The sequence below is a fragment of the Carlito syrichta genome, unplaced genomic scaffold (genome assembly GCF_000164805.1).
Source record: "Carlito syrichta isolate Samal-C Ts95f unplaced genomic scaffold, Tarsius_syrichta-2.0.1 Scaffold305386, whole genome shotgun sequence".
Classification (NCBI taxonomy): domain Eukaryota; kingdom Metazoa; phylum Chordata; class Mammalia; order Primates; family Tarsiidae; genus Carlito; species Carlito syrichta.
Window position 1 is genome coordinate 74,473 of NW_007249482.1, and position 24,115 is coordinate 98,587.

Consider the following 24,115-nt stretch of genomic DNA (forward strand, 5'->3'; position numbering starts at 1 on the left):
TTTATGTATAAGGGAGATGGCATAGTACTTGTCTTTCTGTCTGGCTTATTTTACTTAGCATGATGTCCTCCAGGTTCGTTCATGTTGTTGCAGATGGCAGAATTTCCTCCATTTCTAATGCTGAATAATATTCCATTGTATGTATATACCTCATTTCCTGTATCCATTCATCCATCTGTGGACATTTAGGTGGTTTCTATTTCTTGACTATTGTGAATAATGCAGCAATGAACATGGGAGTACAGACATATAATTGAGATCCTGATTTCAATACCTTTGGATAGGTACCCAGAAGTGGGATTGTTGGATTATATGATAGTTCTGTTTTTCATTTGTTGAGGACCCTCCATGCTGTTTACCAGAATGGCTGTACCAATTATATTCCCACCAAGGAATGCAGATTTCTTATGTACAAGGGTTCCCTTTTCCCTTTTCTCCACATTCTCATCAATACTTATTATTATTATTATTTTTGGTAATAGCCATCCTATTGGGAGTGAACTGATATCTCATTGTGGTTTTGATTTGCATTTCTCTGATGATTAGTGATGTTGAGCCCTTTTTCATATATTTGTTGACCATTTGTATGTCTTCTTTGGAGAATTATCTATTTAGTTCCTTTGTTTCCACCTCCCCTTTTTGTTATTGAGTGTAGTAATTCCGTATATTTTGGAGATTAACCCTTTATCAGCTATGTGGCTTGTACATTTTATTCTGCTTGTGGCCCAAGATGGGGCTTCTTGAATTTGAAGCTTGACATCTTGTCATTGGTTTGGAAAATTATCAGCTTTTATGTCTTCAAATATTGCTTATGTCTTAATCTATTGTTTTTCTTCTTTTGGTACTAACATTATGTGTAGTGTAAGAGCACAAAAGAATGTTTCACATGTCTCTTATGTTCTTTGCTGAGTCAGTAATCTTTTTATTCTTCATTTTGGATATTTTTTTCTTCACATATTTCCTAGTTTACTAAATCTTGTCTTCAAGTGTGTCTTGTCCTCTGTTAAACCTGTATATTGAATTCTTAATTATTAGTATTGTGTTTAAGTTACAAAATATGTAAGGTTTATTTTTTAATTGTTTCCAGTTCCCTGGCAAAATTCTCTACCTTGTCTTTTAGTTCCTTGAACATATTAACCAGAGTTATTTTAACTATGATTTCTGATAACTTTCTTAGCTAGATCTCCTGTACTTTGGTTTCAGTTTTTGCTTTTTTTCCCTCATCTGGCTTTTGGTAAAGTCTTATCTTTTTGTATGCCTAGTTATTTTTGTTTGCATGCCAGAAATGTTATGAGAATTTGAAATAACTGTAGTGGTAATTTGAGACTCTGAATAATGATATCTTCCTCCAGAGAATATTTTCTCTTGGTTCTGGCAGCTGGATAAGGACAGATCCAATCAGAAATTGAAATGCCGTGAAGTTGAACTTCTACTTTTGTGAAGGCTGGGCCATTTCTAGTTCTTGCAATGAGAATCTTTTGGGATCCCAGTCAAAAGTTTGGTGTATTTAACAGTCCCCTCTTTTTTGGTGGTCCCTGAGCTCAAATTTGTATATTTTTCCTGCTGTGAAACTGCCAGAAGCTCAGCCTGCCTTCCTAGGCTCCTAACTGCTACTTTTGGCACTAGAATATGCCTTGAGGGGGAAAAAAAGCTGTCAAATGCTGGTCTCTCAATTTTTTAGACCTTGGTCCCCAAATTTCTTAGTCATGCTGTCCTTGTGATATCTTCAAACAGATGTGTGTGTGTGTGTGTGTGTGTGTGTGTGTGTGTGTGTGTGTGTATACGTGCACGTGTGTTATTTTATTCAACTTTTCCGACTGATATCAGTGGGTAGGTGGGTCTAAGAAGCCTAGGCTACCATGTGTAGGAGCAAAGGTGCTGGGAACACATCTCAGAGCAGAAAATAGGGTCTGGACCTTTAGCACAGGATTTGGTCATTATTAGTGGTTGATTGGCTGGCTATGTCATGGATTCTTCTATGGCTCGGGCTTCATCTTTGAAATCACTGTGTCCCTGTGATGAGTTTTCTCAACCGCACTGTGGATCATCTGGGCCAGGTGACTTTTTGTTGCGGTGGGCTGCTCTGTGTACCATAAATTGTTTTGAAGCACCTCTAGCCATTACCTACTATGGATGTCAGTAGCACTCTACTCCACTGTTGTGGACACTGAAAATGTCTGCAGACATTTATACCTGTCCTTTGGGGGGTGGGGGTGGGGAAATTGCCTTTCATTGAAAACTACTGGGATAATGCAAGTGGTGCCCAGTAAAGGCCATTCTGCTTGACTCAGTGTGTTGGTGTGTTTTCTAATGTTGGCTTTCCTTTAAATCATAGGTTTTGAAACTGCCAAGTCTTTTGCCCTCCATGGTGCACATGTGATCCTGGCCTGTAGGAATATGGCAAGGGCAAGCGAAGCCGTGTCACACATTTTAGAAGAATGGGTAAGTACTTGACTATTTTTTTTTAATTGTCAAATACACATGCTGGGCTAAACACATGGAGATTTTAGTGCAGTGTGTAAAGTTTATTGCTCTTGGAATAATGTCTTTATTTTTAAAGTCATCTTTGTTTATTTTATGAATGAAAGGATGAGCAAGTCCATTATTATACACACATTTGTTTATAGTTCATTGTCAGTGTCTTCTGCTTTATTGAGCAGGGGCTTGAGAATGTTTACTCATTTAACTCATTTATTAAGAAAAATAAAACATAGTAACGCCCATGATTGCAATTAGGAGATTGTTATGCTTATGGTTTTTAAGATTAAAAAGGGGTAGGCTTTAGTCCTATCTCTGTTTTTTTATTTTTCTCTCTCTATGTAGATGTTGGTGTTGATATGTCTCTGTATAAGCATTTATTGAGGGTTTATAGTGCTCTTGGGATTAAAGCTATAGCATCAAACAAAACAAAATTCCTGCCCTCACAGGCTTACCTTCTAAGTAGGAGAAACAGACCATAACAGATAATTACGTTTAATATTTAACATAATGTCAATCTGTTATAAATAAAATAAAGGACAATAAAGCAGAGGAAGGGTTGGGGAATGACAGCCTGAGCTGTTTCAGGTGGGGCTGTCAGCAGAGAGTTCTCCAAAGTGGTGACATTTGATTTGAGACCAAAATGAAGTAGAAGTGGACCATGCAAATGTCAAGGGAAATACTTTCTTAGCAATAGGAATGGCATCTTCAAAGACAGATGTAGGAATAGGCCTGGAAAATTTAAGGGCCATCAGGAAAGCTGGTGTGACCAGAGATGAATGCAAAGAGAAGAGATAGGTGAATTGCCAGTGGTGGGGTCTGGTAGGGTCTTAGAGGTAGAGGCAAGGAAGAAATTAGAGGGTTTGAGCCAAAGGGTGATGTAAGTTGATTGATCTATTAATGTGATCACTGGGCTTTGGCATGAAGTCTAGATTGCTTTCATTCATTCACTTGTCATACATATAGTCATGAAGCTTACCACTGTAATAGGTGCTGGGGTCCACTGTTAAGGACAGCCAGACATTACCACTGTCTTTGTAGAGCTTTCATGGAAGATAGGTTTAACTAAAGAGATGTCAATTTCAACTTGCAAAAACAGCAGATGGTACTATGAAATGATGATAATGACAGGGAGTTGGGAGACCTTCAAAGTCTTCGAAGAAGAAGTGATTGAACTGAGATCTCAGGAAAGATCAGGGAAATGGTGGAGAAGGGTCAAATGGGGTAGGGAATGGCATCTGCAGTGAACCTGGAAGGGGGAGGAGAGACAGACTTGTGTACCTGGGAACAGTGCAAGAAGAGGGCTGGGTGATTCGTCCTTTTCTTGTCTTTTTTTTAGTGGGAGTCTCACTCTTGTCATCCAGGCTGTAGTGCAGTGGCATGCTCATGGCCACCACAACCTCGACCTGCTGTGCTTAGGCGATCCTTCCAACTCAGCCTTTCAAGTTAGCTGGAACTACAGACGTACGCCTCCTTGCCTGGCCAGTTTTTTTTGTGTGTGATTTATTGTGGAGACAAGGTCTCACCAAGTTGCCCAGGCTGGTCCCGAACCCCTGGGTTCAGGCAGTCCTCTCACCTTGGCCTCTTAAAGTGCTGGGATTACAGGCTGAACCACCACGCCTGGCCAATTCTTCCTTTTCTAACATCATGAAAGATTTCTTGCCATCTGAAGAAATAGACAACCACTTACTTAAGAATATTTCTGGTGTTCTGGAACTGAAGTTATGAAAGTAAAGAAAAGGAAACTTTATTTTTGCTTTTTCAGGATATTTATGGCTGAAATAGTTTAAATTCAGTATATTTCAAATGAATCTTTGTCTTGAGCTCACTAGCTTCACTATTTTGGGTTAAATTTTAAAAAAAGGCAGAGCTGTGTTTTTTCTGATTATCTTTGAGTCTTTTTGACTTTAAAGTTAAAAAGTAATAACCTACATCTGATGGAGTAGTGACCTTTAGAGATGTATAAAGAAGAGAATAAGCCAGGTGCAGTGGCTCATGCCTGTAATCCCAACACTTTGGGAGGCTGAGGTGGGAGAATCTCTTGAGCCTAGGAGTTCAAGGTCAACCGGGCAATATAGTGAGACCTTGTTCCTAAAAATAAATAAATAAATAAATAAATAAATAAATAAATAAAAATAGCCAGGTGTAGTGGTCCCAGCTACTTGGGAGGTTGAGGTGCAAAGATTGTTTGAGGCCTGGAGTTCAAGACCAGCTTGGGCAATGTAGTGAGGCCTCGTCCCCACCCCCCCCACCCCCCAAAATTAGCTGGGTATAGTGGTGCTCACCCGTAGTCCCAGCTACTTGGAAGGCTGAGGTGGGAAAATTGCTTGAGCCCAAGGTTGAGGCTGCAGTGAGCCAGGATCATGCCATTGTACTCCTAGCCTGGGCAACACAGTGAGACCCTATGTCAAAAAAATAAAAATGAAAAAGAAGAGAATACATGGTAATACATATATATGATTTGACTCTTCATGCAGAATGGGAAGGTGACAAATAAAAAGTGAAAGTCCTTGGCCCTTCTCTTGGAAGGTAGACATTTTAAACTATTTTTTGTATATCTTCCAGAAAAAGGTTATATATACCAGCAAAATATACCCATATGGTTCTGTACTTTGAATTTTTGATTTATTACTTCAGGAGATCTTTTTTTATTAGTGCATACAGATCTGTTTCACTGTTTTTAACTACTGCGTACTCTTCAATTATGGGCTTCTGCCTTAAGCAGTCTTCCTTCTGGTGGACATGTAGGTTGTCTGCTTTGCTTTGTTACTGTGTGCTATTGCAAGCAATGTCGTTTTACAGTTCTCTATTTCTTGCATCAGTCTTTCTTACAATGTCATCTAACATTGGGTGTAAACTGTGCTGCAGTGAACATCCTTGGTATATGCATTTGTACACCCCTAGAGCAGTGTCTCAGCAGTGGGCTCCTTCATTCAAAGGGTATAGGCATTTAACATTTTGGTAGGTTTCTCAGTTGTTTTAGAAGTATTATTCCAATTTCCATTCTCAGTGACAACATAGACAGACAACTGTTGTCTAGTAGCAGGGAGTATCACACTTGTATAATTTTGCCCATTTAATAAAATATTTTATACTAGAAAAGTACAATTCCAGGGGCCCTAGTGATACCGTAGTAACCATATTGTACAATGGTATTAATGTTTAATCTAGATTTGGAAGCTAATGTTAGAGCACAACTTTTTTCATCTTTAAATTAATCGTTGTTTCTTAGAACACAATATATATGATGAACACTGTATATATATATATATATATATATATATAATGCATCTGCATTTATCCCATTTTAGCTATTGTTAAGTCAGGGTTTCACTCCACCCAGGCTGGAGTACAGTGGCATGATCATGGCTTACTGCAGTCTCTGACTCTTGGGCTCAAGCAATCCTTGGGCTTCAGCCTACTGAATAGCTGGGAATACAGGTACGCACCACCACACCCTGCACGTTTTAATTTTTTTTTGTAAAGGATAAGGCCTTGCTGTATTTCCTAGGCTGGTCTCAAACTTCTGGTCTCAAGTGATCCTCCTGTCTCTGCCTCCCAAGTGCTGGGATTACAGGTGTGAGCCACTATGTCTGGCCTCTTTCTTGCATTTTGTGCCATCATTGGGTCCCTGTGAGTCAGTTTGAGGTGATAGAATTTATTATTGTATAATTTCCCTCTACCATATATTACCTTGAGGTAGACTAACGATCCCAGAGAAAGAATTGTCCAGAAACATTTACTGTCAGGGATATAAGAAAAGGAAACAGGAATGGAAACAAAGCTAATACATGCCATTTCAAATGTTTAAGTTAGATTTTACAGATTGTAGGCTGAAGAAACTCAACCTGTTGATTGTGTCTCATCTGTTCACTTGTTCCTTTTTTTTTTCCTGAGTCAGAGTCTTGCTCTATCGCCCAGGCTGGAATGCAGTGGTATGATCATGGATACCACAGCCTTGACCTCCTGTGCTCAGGCAATCCTTCTGCCTTGGCTGGGACTACAGGCATGCACCATCATGCCTGGCTAATTTTTTTGATTTATTGTAGAAACGAGGTCCTGCCATGTTCCCCAGGCTGATCTTGAACTCCTGGGCTCAGGCAATCCTCTCGCCTTGGCCTCTCCAAATGCTGGGATTACAGGCGTGAGTCACTGTGCTGGCTGTTCACTTGTTCTCTGTGTGTGCTGTTATACTGTGTTCCTCATTTCCCTTAGATTATGGTTATCGAAGCACAAATTTACCACCAGAAGCCATCATTACAATTTTATATCATGCACTACTAACATAATGCAGAGGGGTATGAAGTTGTATGACTTTGCTTTGGTAACGTATGTTGGGCTTTGTCCCCAGTCCACACCCCTGCCTCCTACTTCCTCACCCTTGACATTTGCTGGACTGTTTTCCTTCAGGTCCTTCCTTATCTCTCACCTCTGTGCAGGGATTTCTTCTGGCATATCATTAAATACTACCTACTTGTGTTTCTCAAGGTCAATTTGATTGACTCCAGGTTTTCAAGCTGCTAGCCAACTTCAGCATGTTCATACGTTAGCTGCGATGAATCATATCGGTATCGAGGCCAGGAGGGTCCTGCAACATATTGGCGCCTCACGGGAGAGTCTCAAAGTGTTCCAAAGTTTTTTGTTGCAGCAAAAGCTCATTCAGAAGTCTTGGGCCATTTGGCTGGGCATTGGCTCTCCCATGCCAAGGCTCCGTGGTTCTTCTCCACTCAGGTGCTGGAGAGAGAGTTCGTGCCTCCTTCCCCAACCTGTTCTTCTCTGCCTGGTCTTTCTCTTCCTACCTTCTTTGCACATGACAGGAACGCTGTGCTCCAGAACATTTCATGTCTGTCTCTGAGCCAGCGGAATGCTATTCTCACATCCACAATGGGGCAGCTACCAACCTTGATGTTTCAAATCCCTGTCACATGCTGTGCCCTGGGCCAGGTACTTCACACCCCTTATCCAGGAGGATGCAGAAGCCTGGTTTCCTCTATTTTTCAGAGAAGCCACAGGACATCTCAGAAGGATGAAGGGTTCGTTACAGAGTCAGGCTCCTCACTTGGCCCATCAGCCTTCCAAACCCAAAATCTGTCTACTCTGCCCCGCCCCAGCTTTTCTTTCAAATTCAGCATCATAAATGTTTGTATTTCAGGTTTTGCTTTCAGAATTCCTAGGTGCTATTTATTTTATTTTGTATTTTTTTAATTTATTTTGAGTTGGAGTCTCACTCTGTCGCCCAGACTGGAGTGCAGTGGCCGCTCCCGGCCACCACAGCTTCGACCTGCTGGTCTCTGACAATCCTTCACCCTCAGCCTCTCAAGTAGCTGGAACTACAGGCTCGCGCTACCATGCCCGGTTAATTTTTGATTTACTGTAGAGATGAAGTCTCGCCAAGTTGCCCAGGTGGGTCTCGAACCTGCGGGCTTAGGCAATCCACTCACCTCAGCCTCCCAAAGGCGCGGGATTACAGGTTGAGCCATCGAGCCCGGTCCTAGGTGCTATTTAATTCGTTAATTTCAGGACTAGTTTGATTGATTAATTTCAGGACTAGTGATAGTTCTTAGAGGAAACAACTTTGGTCTACCCTGTTTTCCCTTTACATTTAAGATGTCCTTTTTAGAGTTTTTTTTTTTTTTTTGAGTTGGAGTCTCACTCTGTCGCCCAGGCTGGAGGGCAATGGCACGCTCCCAGCCACCGCAGCCTTGACCTGCTGAGCTCTGGTGATCCTTCCGCCTCAGCCTTCCGAGTAGCTGGAACTACAGGCGCACGCTACCATGCCCGGATAATTTTTTGATTTATTGTAGAGATGAGGGCTCGCCAAATTGCCCGGGCAGGTCTTGAACCCATGGGCTCAGGCAATCCACTCACCTTAGCCTCCCAAAGGCGCGGGATTACAGGCTGAGCCACCAAGCCCGGCTTTTTAGAGTTCTTAAATCCAGTTATTTAATAAACTATAACTTAAGTGAAAACCCATTCCATATAGAAGTATATTAAGAACTTATATGTAATATGTAATTACTACTACTACTAATTATTTAATGGGAAATATGCCCTCCTGCTGAAGTGTTTTAGATGTTCCAAAGTTAGAAATAAGAGAAGAAATGAAAACAATTAAAATAGGATAACATGGACACTGTAGAAGTAAACCACCCTCTTAAAAGGCCAATCCATTTAGCATAATTAAAAAAGGAGGGAGGAAAGGGAAGGTCCATCAGGCCCCAGTCATATTTAAATAACAAAATGGGGAAATGGGGTTCGTGTCTGTGCTGTTGAACAGTCCACAGATATAGTCTACTCCAGTCCCATCCTTCTATGGCTTACAGACTGGTGCCCCTTACCTCTAAGATAAGCACTTAATTAACCTTGAACAAGTGTGGTCCGAGGAGCCAGTGTGACTGACTGAGTGGGAAGTTGATCCTTTCTTGTTTTCAAGATGGAGTGAATTCTCTCTCTCTCTCTCTCTCTTTTTTTTTTTTTTCTTTTGAGTTGGAGTCTCACTCTTTCACCCAGGCTGGAGTGCAGTGGTACTCTCATGGTCACCTCAGCCTCAACCTGCTGGGCTCAGGTGATCCTTCTGCCTCAGGCTTCCAAGTATACTGGAACTATGGGCATGTGCCACCACGACTAGCTAATTTTTTTGGTTTATTGTAGAGATGAGGTCTCGCCAAGTTGCCCAGGCTGGTCTTGAACCCATGGGCTCAGGCAATCCTCTCACCTCCATCTCCCAAAGTGCTGGGATTACAGACATGAGCCACTGCACCAAGTAGAGGGGATTCTCTTTTTTTTTTTGGCAGCAGAATCAGCATGTTAGGATTTCATGTGATTTCTCTAAGTTTGAGACACTAATAGGTGTGTCTGAATCCCACATTACCATGGTTTATTTTTTCCTTCACTCAGTATTTATTGGAATGGGGTTTTTATTGCTTTGTTCATGGAGGTCTGACATATCCCACTGCCCATCTTGAGATCTGAGGACCTCCAAGGAGTACTGTAAAAAACAGTAGCTTAAGCCGGGCTTGGTGGCTCAGCCTGTAATCCCGTGCCTTTGGGAGGCTGAGGTGAGTGGATTGCCTGAGCCCGCGGGTTCGAGACCCGCCTGGGCGGCGAGACCTCATCTCTACAATAAATCAAAAATTCAGCCGGGCGTGGTAGCACATGCCTGTAATTCCAGCTACTTGGAAGGCTGAGGTGGAAGGATCGCCGGAGCCCAGCAGGTCGAGGCTGCGGTGGCTGGGAGCGGCCACTGCACTCCAGTCTGGGCGACAGAGTGAGACTCCAACTCAAAACAGCAACAACAACAACAACAAAAAACAGTAGCTTATTAGGTCTGGAAACGTTCTTTATAAACAGCCACAGCAAGACTACAACATTCCGATGCAGAACCCTTGAATGCCCCAAGTAGAGCCCCCAGTTCCTCCTTCCTCTACCCTATTAGATTTCTAAATTTTAGTTTCTAAATTTTAGATTCCTAAAACTGAGGATCTAAAACTTCTGGCCTCAGCCAGGTGTGGTGGCTCACTCTTGTAATCCTAGCACTTTGGGAGGCGAAGGCAAGAGCCCAAGGATTCAAGACCAGCCTGGGTAACTTGGCAAGATCTCTTCTCTAAATAAATCAAAAAATTTGCCGGGTGTGTTGGCATGCTCCTATAGTTTCAGCTATTCGGAAGGCTGATCGAGGCTGTGGTGGCCGTGAGTATGCCACTGCACTCCAGCCTGGATGACAGTGAGACTCTGACTCAAAAAAAGAAAGTAAATAAATAAATAAATAAAACTTCTGGTTCCATGGAAGAAGGAGGTTGAGTGGTGACAGGTGGAACTCATGTCACTCACCTCCCTACCAGTTGTTTCCAGGAAGCAAAAGGGTGGAGCTGAGGCTGGGATGAGAAGGTGGTGGATTGAGAGAAGGGAGAAGGAGGAAGGATTGTTATAAATGACCGACATGCCTCACGTATTCCAAGATTATGTAAAGAGTGAAACAGGAAATGCAAAAGGGCTCACATTGGCTACTGGTCATTAGTGAGATTTGGGGTACAACGAATGGTGTGAGACTTGGGCCTCTACTGGGAATTGAGAAGGCCCACAGGTTGGGCAAAAATGGGCTGGTGTGGGAAGAGGAGCAGATGGCTCTTAGAGTTATTATTCAACCCACCCCTGACTCCTCAGATAGTATCTTGAACCATTCCCCTGTCATACAGGATGAGTGACCCAAGTGTGTTGGGTTTAGTGAGAGGGTGTAGTGCCCATGAAATATTTTAAGCCCAAACTTCCTTAACTTGTCTCTTAACTTGGCCTAGACTTCATGTCTTCTGGAGACTGGTTAGGCTGACTTGTCATTGGCCAAGAGAATGCAGCAGGGATCCAGCTCTGCTACTCATGTTTTTTCATGAGCCTTTAGCCAAGATTCCCAAGAGGTCTGGAGAAGGCAGGCTGGGTGGTCTTCAAGGTGCCTCATGGGGTGGCATCTTCTTGATGCATTGGCCCCAGTCTAGAAACTGGGACTCGTTAGTGCCTTAGAGCTGGTTTGACATTGAATGCACTAAGGACTTAAGTATATAAAATAATCCCTCCCTATCCCCTACTTTTTATTCTCCACCCCTGTTGTGACAACCAAACTGTCTCCAGACATTGCCAGATGTCCCTTGGGGGTGCAAATCATCCCTGATTGATAACCACAGCTATAAAATATATTGTATTATAATGGTGAAAATTAGAATCAGATACATCCTACTACCTTGGGCAATTTTCTTAACTACTCTAAACCTCAGTTTCTTCATCTGTTAAATACAAATAATAATATCTATGTCCATATGTATGTAAAGTATCAACACATTGTGAGAATAAATTAAGTGCTCAATTAAATGTTAGTGGCTGCTATTAATAACAGTAATAATAATAATTTCTCATTCATATATGAAAGTTCAAAGAGATGCTTATTTTTCTTATCCTTGCAAATGGCTGAAAGGGAGCTCTAGGGAAGATGCTTATCAGTTTTTTTCAAATGGAGTTGCAATGAATTCTTTTCCTGTCTTCATATGTCTGGACTCCTACATTTTAATAGATGTATTTAGTTTGTTGATTAGTATTTTCCAGTGTAGCTCGAATTAGCACTCAACTGTCATTTGAAAAACCATCTTAATTATTTATGTGATTGCTTTTTTCTTTTGTATTTACAAAGAAATACACTTTGCATATATTTAGGAAAGATGATTAAGGGATTAGTCATCAGGAACAGCAAGCAATGGTTTATATCAAAGTGGTTATTGAGAAAGCAGGGAGATGGGGGTAAAAATAAAAGATTTATTAGTCAGAGGTAATGGAATATGCATGTCTTAGGGGGAGAGCGCGTGCTCGGTTGGTTGTAGCCACACGGTTTGATGGTAAAGTGCTATCATGATTTTAGTTTTCAATAGAGTGGATACCAGGTCTATTTTTCTCATGAGAGTGAAGGCATGGGAGAAGCACTTGCAGCATTTTGTCATTGCAGCCTCATTGATAAGCACTGGAAATAATGACTTTAACACTGCTTTCAGATATGGAACAATTGCTAATGAACATTGTAGTAGGTACATGGACTTGACAATGAGTTGTGCTTTTAGTAGATACTGATACCCTGTGTTGTTATGACATGATATTAAGGAATGATGGACTAGGATACTGAGTAACACATAGCTTGCACTTTTAAGGACTTCTGCAGAAATCCAGCTACTTTTAGTCGCTCCTCAAGTCTACTCAGTGACTTGATGAGCTGGTACAGCTTCACCACTTGTGGGAATTCTCCCCAGTCTCCTCGGTACGAAAAGCTTAAATCGCGTAATTTGCCTTTACAGAATGGAAGACCTTAGGTGTGATGCCTTCTTTGATGTGATGTGATGTGTGTGTGTGTGTGTGTGTGTGTGTGTGTGTGTGTGTGTGTGTGTGTGTGTTGCAGGGAGGCTTGGAGCATGTGGGGTGGGTAATATATAAGCATCCCGCTTTGTCTAAGCTGGTGAGTTGACTTGAAAAAGATGATCGTTCTTCAATGCATCACAAGTCACAGGCTCATCTCCATTGTTTTGAGTGATCTCTAGGTAAACAAAAATATAAAAACTATTAATATTATTAGTAGTTATAGATTATTGGGAAGAGTTCATCCTAAATCAGCCACTAGATTTGTTCCTCATTTCTTTGCTTTAAAAATTGTTTTCTGTATAGTATTGGATTTTCAATAAATAAAGTATGATATAAATAAGTCTGTGAACCAGCAAGGACTATCTATACCACTTGCTTAAATCAATAAGCACATACTCACAAAAGAAGGCAAAGATAAGGTTCTGAAGTTCTTCCTTGGGACTTTATTGTTTGTAAGATGTAATATTATTATTGTCACCTCCAGATGGGGGTTGGGTATTCAGTTTTGTTTTTGTTCTAGGCACTGGGCATAGCATTTTAACAGTGAAATATTTATATTATGTGTTAAACCCACTGTGAAGAGGCACTGGAGGCTAGGAGAAGAGAAGAGGCTTGCCCAAGCTCACACAGCTAGGAGATATGTATCAGATCCAGGATTTGAAGTCATATTTATATTTCTCTGACCCCAAAGCCATCTTGTTATCCAATCCCAAACTCCTGGTGTATGTAATGTTAGAACATTGGCCTGTCTTTTTCCAGGACTTGGCCAAATACTGTATTCATAGAGATTTGTGGTTATGTGGATGTGTGTTTCTGGATTCATAATATGAGAACACCTGTGGCCCCCTGTGGCATTTTATAATCCAATGGAGTTGATGAACCTGGAAAAAGAAAGTGCCTTCCTTCCCTTTACTTCCTGGACTTTCCTTCCAAGTGGTGTATAGTATATTTGCTGTTCATTTAAGTTGCCTATTTGACCTTTCTTGTCACAAGCCCAGGGAAGATTCTTTATCAGATAATAAATTATTCATCCCCCTCATAGACATAATCGGTTGCTAAAATATTCTGAGTTTTCTCCATCTCCAGAATACCTAAAACTTGTGCTTGGTACTTATCCTCTAAGTTTTCCATTTCATTTCTCATTCTGAAAATTTTGTGTCGACTTAGTCTTGACTGTTATTCATTGTTCTTTGATCACTGTCTCTGTGTCTTCATTTTTTTTTTTCCTGGCCACTGCTTGCAGTCTTGAACCGAATTTTTCAAACTTTATATCCATTGTAACCTTTGTATAATGAGGGCTGTGATTAACCGCAGAGTTCTAAAGAGTGAAAGTCAAGCATAGGTGGCTAGCTCCAAACCATCACTCCCAATCATGTGAAACCCAAAGCAGATGCATCCTTTCATTAATATGGAGTCCCCTGAGTTCTTATTAAGCAATTTTGACATAGTTTGAAGAGACGGATTTCCTCTTCAGATGCTGTTCAGCCAATGGCTAAAGGATCTGCTTCTGGCCACTCGGCATTTAGGCTCTGTTATTTAAGAGGGGAAAAATATACTTGAGACTGTTTTTCATATTTATTATGGGGCATTTAAAGAGTCTCAGACGTAGCAGGTGTTAGATTAAACAGAGAGGTGAGACAGTCCTTGCGCTGGTAAAATTTCCTACACAAGGACAAATAGAGATATGGCTGTAGATGAGGTAGCTGCTCTCAGATCGGGGCAGCACACACTGCAAGAGGTTAAGGTTTACTTTAGGAAGACATTTAAAATACAGGTGATTTTTATTTTATACAGAGGAAGCCCAGTAGAATAGAAGACGTCCCAGCTTTGGAGAGATGGAATTCTGGTTCAAATACTTGCTCACTGGGTGTCCCTGGGCAACTTTGGTCATCTCTTTGAACCTTGGTTTTTTTATCTGCAGAATGGTCCTAATAATGGTTCTCAAGGTCATTGTAAGGATAACACTTCATCCTTACAATGACCTTGAGAACCATGTATTCAATTGCTCAGAATTTGGCACATAGAGATTCAGTCAATGGTCACACCAGAGAGGCTAACTTGTTCAATACAGATCCTTAAAACAGACAAACTCATATAACTTGTTGGAGAAATGTTTCTTTTTTGCCTTAGTTCTGACTGCTTTCAAAAAAATTCATAATATTCTGCTTCTGGCCCTCCAAAATTCATGTCCAACAAATATATTTGCTTCATCCACATAGCCCCAAAAGTCTTAACTCATTCCAGCATCAACTCTAAAGTCTGTGTGTGTGTGTGTGTGTGTGTGTGTGTGTGTGTGTGTGTTTACATGATCAACACACTAGGAAATAGCCACACCTCTCTTCATCCTCCCACTAGTGGGTCATTAGTATCGAGCTAAGCTGAGATAAGGGCAGGGGCCTCTTTCCATCCCTGGAGGGCAGAAAGGTGACTGTCATGTCCTGTACGCCCATGCGGAGCTGGCTGGCCTTTCACAGGGGCTGGGGAGTCATGGAGCTGGTAGAGCCCACCCTGTGCTGCTAGGAGAGTCATCTGGAACTAGTCTTTGCCCCTTAGTCAACTGGAGGATGTGGATATGACCAGGTTTTGAAAACTCTATAAAAGGAAACCTTGGAAGTGGTGGTGGTGGTTTTAAAATCTGTTTGCAAATTCTTTGATAATCCTCCCTTCAAGAAGCAGAGCCTAGTCTTCCTCCCCTGGAGGACTCACTCTCAGTGAATAGGATGTGGCAGAAATGATGGAAGAGGACTCCTGAGGAAGGTCTCAAAAGGCGTCCCGACTTTCTCCTTGCTCGCTCTCTTGGGTTACTCTTTCTGAGGGAAGTCAGCGCCGTGTTGTGAGGACACTCAAGCAAGCCTGCGGGGAGGCCCATGCAACAGAGAACTGAGGTCACGGCCACAAGCTACGTGTATGAACCCTCTTGGAATCCTCTAGTCCCATCAAGCCTTCAGGTGACTGCAGCCCCAGTTGACAGATCCCTGTCATGAGAGACCTCGAGTCAGAACCACCCAGCAGCTAAGCCACTTCTGAATGCCTGACCCACAAACTTTGGTGAGAGATGAAATGTATACTGTTTTAAGCCACCGTGTTTTGGAGAAATTTGGGCTGTAACAATGGATAACTAAAGAATCCAGGGCCCTGGGAAGAGAAGGATGTCTAGACAGTGAGTTTGAAGGACAAGTCATGTGGACTTACCCAGTAAGCTCCTCGAAATACAAGGAATCTCAAGGTCTCAGTGTTGTATCAATCTCCCAGGTCACCTTGTCTGACCTGTCTCCGGTGCATGGACTGCTTTTATAACACCCCTGATCAGGAATCACCCTGCTTTGGCGTAAGCTCCTTCACTTATAGGATACTCCTCCCTCCCCAGGCAGCCCGTCCTATTTCTGCACATCTCTTAATTAGAAACTTCTCCCTTATATCGAAGGCTGAATCTTCCTCTGAGCATCTTGTACCCGCCGGCCCTGTTTCTGCCCTCCGTGTTCCACTGGCTGCCTTCTCATCAGAACCCAACTAATACTTACATCTCTCAAATTCCCTAAATAATAAATCCAAAGTTATTGAAGATATCAGGTTACTAAAAGTTGGCAGTGAGACTGGCCCTTCTCATTTCAATGCAACCTCTGTCCCTCTTTTTATTATTGAAGCTTGGGATGTACATGGGACGGCCAGGCAGCTGGGAACACACAGACTCAGGAGCCCAAACCTGCCTTGCCTTCCCTGGAGTTAATGAATCAGCATGCACAGAGAGCACAGCCTTCTTTTAAATGACAGAGGAACACTGCTCTTATTTACCGACAATTCTCAGAGTCTAATTGTTCCGACTACAATGCGGTCTGAAAACTGGGTAGCTGGGAGAAACTTCAATGCATCTTTGTAATGGCTTTGTTGTTGTTTATTGAGAGGGACTAATTAACTTTGATTATTGCACTAATATTATGGCACTTTGACAGCCCTTCAGATTTATGACTCTGGGAAAATAAACAAATGAAATGCAGGTGCTGGAGCAGAAAGAATAAGTTATTACTGAACTTTAATTACTTGGAATGTGTAGCCAGGAGAGAATTAGTTGATGAATTACAGGATGCTTAAAATCTACATCAAATTGTAAGCAATAGGAGACAAAAATAAAAAGGAGGGCTGGAAAGTTGCTATTTTTAAGGTAGGAAAGAATAGGAGACATCTGTAATGATCTCAGTAGTGTCTCACTGATTAATCCCTGTGGTTTCCAATGCTGCAGAAATGTACACAGTGCTACTCAAAGTGTGGTACCTGACCTACAGCTTTTTTTAAAAAATAGAGATGAGGTCTCACTATGTTGCCCAGGCTGGTTTCCAACTCCAGGGCTCAAGCAATCCTTGACATCCCAAAGTGCTGGGATTACAGGCCTGAGCCACTATGCCTGGCCCTAGAACTTTTTAGAAATGCAAATTCTTGGGCCCCACCCCAGACCTGGATTCTGGATCAGAATCTCCAGAGGTAGAGCCTAGCAATCTGTGTTTTGTAATGTCTCCAGGAGATTCTGATACATGCAGATGCTGAGAAGCAGAGCTCTACTGTTCTCATGCTTTTTTCTTTTTCTTTTATAAAAATTCAAGTGCACTTTTTTTTTTTTTTTTGAGTTGGAATCTCACTTCTTTGCCTGGGCTGGAGTGCAGTGGCATGCTCATGGCTACCCCAGCGTCGACCTGCTGGGCTCTGGCAGTCCTTCGCCTCAGCCTTCCAGGTAGCTGGAACTATAGGCACATGCTACTAGTCTGGCTAATTTTTTTTTCAGCTGGGAGTCTCACTTCATCGCCCAGGCTGGAGTGCAGTGGCATGCTCATGGCCATGCGAGCGTTGACCTGCTGGACTCCAGCGATTCTTCCACCTCAGCCTTCCAAGTAGCTGAAACTACAGGCGTGCACTACCACGCCCAGCTAATTTTTGATTTATTGTAGAGAAGAGGTCTCATCAAGTTGCCCAGGCTGGTCTCAAACCTGCGTGCTCAGGCAGTCCACTCGTTTCAGCCTACCAAAGTGCTGGGATTACAGACTGAGCCACCGATCCTGGCCTTATTTTTTATTTATTGTAGAGATGAGGTATCGCCAAGTTGCCTGGACTTGTCTCAAACCTGCAGGCTCAGGTAATCCACTCTTCTTGGCCTCCCAAAGTGCTGGGATTACAGGCTGAGCCACTGAGCCCGGCCACAAGTACACATTTTTGCTTATGAAAATCAAATGTTCTCCCAACCCAGTTCCAGCTAGCCCCAAGAATTTCAGGCTATTTTTCAAAATGTATGCATATTTATTAAACATCTATTTTTTTTTTTTTTTTTTTTGAGTTGGAGTCTCACTCTGTCACCCAGACTGGAGTGGAGTGGCTGCTCCCGGCCATTGCAGCCTCGACCTACTGGGCTCTGGCGATCCTTCTGCCTCAGCCTTCCAAGTAACTGGAACTACAGGCGCGCGCTACCACACCCGGCTAGTTTTTTGATTTATTGTAGAGATGAGGTCTCGCCAAGTTGCCCAGGCAGGTCTCGAACCCGCGGGCTCAGGCAATCCACTCACCTCAGCCTCTCAAAGCGCAGGATTACAGGCTGAGCCACCGAGCCCGGCTATTAAACATCTATTATGTGCTGGGTACAATGGGTGACATAAGACAGTTTAGAAGGACATTACTAATGAGGTGATGCCCCCAAGCTGTTACCAATGCCATCACCTGGTGAACATGGTAAGAGTGATACTCCCAGGACTCATGGAAGATGATCTCTCTATGTGCTTCAAAGCAGGATGGTTGATGGAGGAAGTATTGGCATACTGCAATCAGTCCAGATGGTGAGGGCTCATCTGGAGTGGAAGAAAGAGTATAAAGGGAACACGAGTGGTTTGTCCTGGGAATGGTGACTAGACAGGTTTTGGTACAGTGCAGGGGAGAGGGCAGGAAGTTACTGTTTGAGGCCAGATCATTCAGGGCCTTGGATTCCAGTCTTAGGAGAATGAACTTTGTTCTCTAGGTCCTGGCAGCCACTGAGGGTCTAAGTGAGGGTGATGCAGGCCACACTTAGTGATGCAGAAAAACAGATGCTCAGACTGAATTAGGGAGGGGAGTGCAGAGGCCCAGAGACACTGCTGGGCTGTTAGCTGTGGTCTGCGTCAGCTGTGGTTACAGTGGCAGCAATGAGCGCGAAAGGAACAGAAGGATGCTGAACAGACTTGCTTAGTTCCTGACATTCAAGGAATACCTAAAAATCCATCAACTGAATCTCAGTGACTAAAAATAACCATCCCTTTTAATGGTTCCTGCTCTGAGGAATTTTAGCAAATTATCGGGGAAAGCATTTCTCACTTTTCAAAACTCTGTGAAAATAGAGAGAAATGTGCTTACTTATCTGTGACCATCTCTTAAGAGGAGGGTGATGAAACACTTTATTGTTCAAATCAGAAAGTGTTGGTAGTGAAAAGAGGGGCTTTCAAGAATTACACTCGGAAAGCAGGCATAAACAAAGGGAGTTACCAGGAAGCTGGAAACAACCTACTTAGGCTCAGTTATCCTGATCATCTGAGGAGGCCACATGTGAGTGCCCCTGCCTGGGTGGATTCGGTACAGAAGGGGCTGGGGCAGATTCAAGCCTCCCTGGCCCCTGGGTTGTCTCTTATTACTTAGCACTTTTCCTTTTAAAGATGCTGCTGTTTTCATACCCACAAAGTTTTCCCAGCCTCCAGCCCAACATTGTCTCTATTTCTAGGACACTTGCAAACGTCATTGTGACTCCACATCTCTTGTTGTCGAGCAGGCTGCCAAACTTTTATTCTAGAGACTCTTTCATAGGATTTCTCCTACCTTCTGGAACCTCGTATGGAGAGTGATGGGTACTTGAGGAATGGGAATGAATTTCATGGTGTAAATCTCCCCAGAATTCAGATAGTGACATTTAGAATTAGGTAGCACTTACTTTGGAATTGTCTTATTTTAGGATGGTTCACAGCTTTTTCCATCTATAAATGTGGATAACCGAGAGCTGGTTAAATGTTCACTTTGGGCCCTGGGTCAGTTCCCACCGTTGGAGGAGATGCTAGAGCACTTGGCAGGGGTGTTGATGATTATAATCATATTGCCCGCCAGGGTTGCTGTTACGGCATCCTCAAAGACTTGACAACATAGACATTTTGGAGGAGACATCAAAGAAAAGGAGAAATAATTCTGCAGTACTTTAAAGACTCAGTTAAAAATAAAGTTTCTTTTAGTTTTCTATGACCCATGGAACTTTACATAATTGTTTTAGCTGTTACTTTAGTACAGCAAAGGTGTGAGCAAATTTATATGGGAGTAATATGATGACAGATTCAGGTATGAGTTAGTGAAGTTGTTTTAGGGAGAATTATGAATTAACAGATTACAGTTGGGCATACTGTGGTTATAAAACGGTAAAATTTTCAAATTGGAAAGGGCTTTCTTAGATCATCCAATTTAACTCCCCACTTGACAGATGGAAAAACTGAGGTCCATAGAGGGTAACTTAGAGAATTCATTATGCTTCTTTTGAGACATACTATCATGCTTTCCATTTGCCTGTTGTGGAAATATGTGTGTGTTTGTGTGTGCGTGTTTTAAAGAAGAACATAGAATTGCTTGTAGGATAGGAATATGACTCCTGACACATCATACTCAATTGGATGGCTTCTTTAATTATTCTTTTTATGATGATGATAATAATGATAAATACCAGTGTGTTCCAGTCACTGTGCTAAACACTTTAAATGCATTAATTCAGTTAATCTTTATGACGGCCTTGTAAGATAGCTAATATTATGAATCCTATTTTCAGATGAAAGGACTGAGACATAGAGGTTTGTCCATGCTCATACAACAGCAGAGATGAATACCAGAGGGATAGTAGAAGGCTTGCTGGTCTTATTCCTCTTGGTATATCACCAGTGTGTAGTAGAGTGCCTGGTCAGTAGGAGAGCTTTAGTAAATATTTGTTGAGCGAATGAGAGAGTGAAACAAGGTTGCTGGCAAGCCATGGCAGTTATAACCTGGGCAGCAGTATCCTGCCACTGTAGGAAGGGACAGTTTGGTTGGTTGGTTGGTTTTTGGGAACCAGACCAGCAGAAGGTGCAAGTAACCAGTTGTTTTTTCCTAAGTACTGAGCTGTGGGAATTGATTTTCATATTGATACTACTGAAGTGACTCCAATACTTCAACTACCTTCTAGCTTGTTAAAGAAAGGGTTGTTATTTTACAGTACATTGGGCTAAACATATTTTATTCCAGTTCTTTGAAAATTGCAAATTCTGGTTTGGGAAATCTCAGTTAACCAGCTTCCCGTGTCACTCTGGAGATGTGGGAGTTGGCTGTGCTGAGGGGTGAACTCATAAATCAACTTGATTTTGAAGGGCAGGAAAATGGGCCTTTATGTAGAATGAGCGCTCAAAAGACTAAACTCCAGAGTAGAGAGGATTATATTAAAGGGATACTGGGCTAATCCAGGAAACTTCTGGACTTTGCTAGAGGGTGTGTTGCAGTTGAGAGAGAGAGAAGGTTGATAAAAGACATCAGTAACTGCTTTTAAAATGAAAAGATGATATTAGATTTTTGGAGGTAAATACAAAAACCTTCTTGTTTCCTATCAGAGCAGAAAAACAAGCTTGGGTCGGCTGTGCTTCTAACATCCTTCTTTCTTTTTGTTTCATAAGTAATTATCCTGAAGCCTGTTAAGATAAATGTAGACAAAGATAAATTAATGAGATAAAGAGAAAGACAGACAGACGGACAGAGACAGATGACAGACACACATACAAACAGACGGAGAGGCAGAGATAGAGAAATGAAGGAAGATAGATATACAGAGAAAGATACACACACACACACACACACACACACACACACACACACACACACACGAGAAATGGAGACACAGAAGAGGGACAGAAAGACAAAGACCCCGAGAGACAGAGATAGAAGTAGACGGAACCTCTCTCGCAGTGTGTTTGTGAGCTTTTTAGTGGCAGCTTTTGCATGATTGTGGGGGTGGGGGTGGCTGATCACTGTTTTCAGCATTCTCTATCATTTCTTGCTTAGAAAGGAGGAAATTAGAATTGTTGAGCTATGATTTGTTTTAATCAGAAAGAAATTGTCTAACATAAATCTCTTTGTGAGTGCTGGAAAAGCCCTAAAGCGGCCAGGAAAAAAATATCAATACTTTGCAAAGGAGGAATGATTGTTCCAATTCGTGGCTTAATTGACTTTAAGCCTTAATGAAAGTCAGGCCGGAGCGGGCAATACACTCCGTGGCTGGGATCAGCAGTGAAATCTACACTGGGAGAGGAGGAATTTAGGGTGGTTATTTGGTTCTTTGCTATTGATGCAGTGTTCTAATTGACTGGGGCTACCTAATACCAGATAATATATTTTTTTTCTTCCTGTAAAGAGAGTAAATTTTTTTTTTCTGACAAACACAATAATTCATTTTAAGTTACAGCTTTTCTATTGGAAGCATTCACTTATGTTAGATTATTGTTCCCCAAGTGAAATTTCTCTAATGCCGTATAATTAAATATAGATTTTTAAAAAGATGTTATATATTTGAAATTTATAGGTGGACAAACTAGGGGGATATAAGGTCTTTATTTAAGAGGAATAAATAGCCCACTCGATTCACATGATGGCCTTTGGAAAGGATTCATTTAGCATAAGTGAGTTCCTATCAGCAGAAGGCTCCATCTTGGGAAGGGCTGTGAAAACTTGCTGACTTCATTAGTCTAAAAGGATTGAACTAGAAAGTGTGTTACATGAGTTTAAGCCACAAACCTGGTGGGATTTAGTCTGCCTGAGTTAGAGTCCTATTTCTGGCACTTAGGCGAACCAGGTGATTTCACTTCTTGTTTCCTCAGTTTCCTCATCTGTAACATGGGGATGATAATAGTACCCTTATCACAAAGTTGTTGTGGTGATTAACTGTAGTCCTGTATGTAAAGCGCTTAGGGTGGTACCTGAGTACTTAGTATGGTACTCAGGTACCTAACATGTGCTAAGTGTTTAACAAAGATACAAAAACATTGCTTGGGGCTTCTAGGTGGTCCAGCCCCCACCTACCCATGGAGGCTCATATCTGATCATTCTCTTTCTTATTCCAACCATGTCAAGTTCACTGCTGTTCCCAAACCTTCCTGTCTCTCTGTGTCTTGGCACAGAATGTTTCCTCTGCTCAGAAGGACCTCAGCCAAGCTTGTCCTCCTAACATCTGCCTCTGCATCCTGTGAGTCTCTGTTATGGGTGTTTTTCCCACAAAGCTTTCTGGCATCTCTCTTCTCTTTCTCCTGCCCTCTTTCCCTTCCTTCGTTCAACAAAGGAAGTCCCTTTGTCTGGGTCAGGTATGGTATTAAGTACTAGTGATATGGCAGTGACGAAGAAAGCAAAGGTTCCTGCCTCCTGGGAGTGTACAGTCCAACTTTAGGTTTTAAAATATGTAGCTATCATGGCATGGATCACATTATGCATTGATTATTTGCCTGTTGGTCTCCTTATTTAGTCAACAAGCATTTATTGATGCTTTATTCTATGCCAGACATCTCACTGGAGTCTGAGCACATGTAGATACATGAGACATTGTCCTTTCCCTCAAGGAATCTAGGTGTGGTTACAGACATGTAAATTAATAATGATATCAACCATATCACTAGGTGTTTGTGTGTGTGTGTGTGTGTGTGTGTGTGTGTGTGTGTGTGTGTGTGTGTGTGTGTGTGGAGCGGGAGCAAGGCCTGGATTATAGTCCAAGATCAATAATTCCTGAGCAGGAACTGACATGATGCCCATGTTTCTCATCACTTTTGGGGGGTGTATGACCATTGATTAGGAGCAGGAAAGGTTTTCTTTGACTTTGGCAGTCTAGGCAGTGGTTGAGAACATGGAGTTTGGAATCAAACCCGTCTAGATTGGAATCCTGGCTCTGCCATTCCGTGATAGTGTTGCGATCTCAGACAAGGTGCTCCTGCTGCATGTGCCTCTCTCTCTTCCTACAGGAAATGGGGCTACTGCATCCTTACACCTTAGGATGCTTGTCAGCATTAAATGAGATAACAGTGCCTGGCTAGTGGCACACGCTCAGCAACACCTGCCAAGTGCCGCTCGCTGAGCTGGAGCTCAAAGCTCTTGAATGCTACCTCTTCTTTCTTGGCCATCCTGGGTCCTAACCCGTCAAGGTGTCCCCACCTTTCCCTGTCCCTGTCAACAGCCCTAGTGCCCATGAGGGGCTGGCCTCCTCAGTGCCAGACAGAGCCTTCTCTGGGCAGATTTGCTTCATGTTCAAACAAAGCTTCCTTGCTGTGGTATTGGATTTTGTAGGACGGTGACAGTTTCCAGAAACCTCTGGTCCATGAGCCAATTTGGAGAAAATTGAATCATTCTCTGTGCCTTTCGGCTCACATCCTAAAAGCTTGCACAAACACTTTGGGCAGGCTTCAGCAACTTCACATCAAGGGCTCAATCACAGCTCCGAAATAAAAACATCCCCCGTTGCTCTCTGTGTGTGAAGCTGGATTCTGTGCTTGGCACAGACCTCAGTGCTTGAGATAACACTTCTTTCCACCATATCAGAAGGTCCTAAGCGGGCGGAATCCACTTAACATGCTCAGTGCTTCTCCCTATGAGGATTAAAAAAAAAAGGAGCTATCAGGATCCCAAATGTTCAGTGGCATTTCTGGCTAGAGGTAGGATAGGTCTTTTGAAGTCTACAGAGAAGTGGTTTCATATTCAGATTTGTCAAAGCCAG

General features: G+C 42.3%; 1 protein-coding gene across 1 annotated transcript in view; it reads left to right on the plus strand.

Annotated features, from left to right (window-relative positions):
* The window catches only part of WWOX (WW domain containing oxidoreductase), a 286,915-nt gene that overhangs the window by 63,046 nt on the left and 199,754 nt on the right, over positions 1-24,115 (plus strand). Inside the window, exon 5 of the mRNA XM_021714218.1 lies at positions 2,336-2,442. Within this exon, the coding sequence (XP_021569893.1) occupies positions 2,336-2,442 (107 nt within the window). The remainder of the gene's footprint in view (positions 1-2,335; positions 2,443-24,115) is intronic.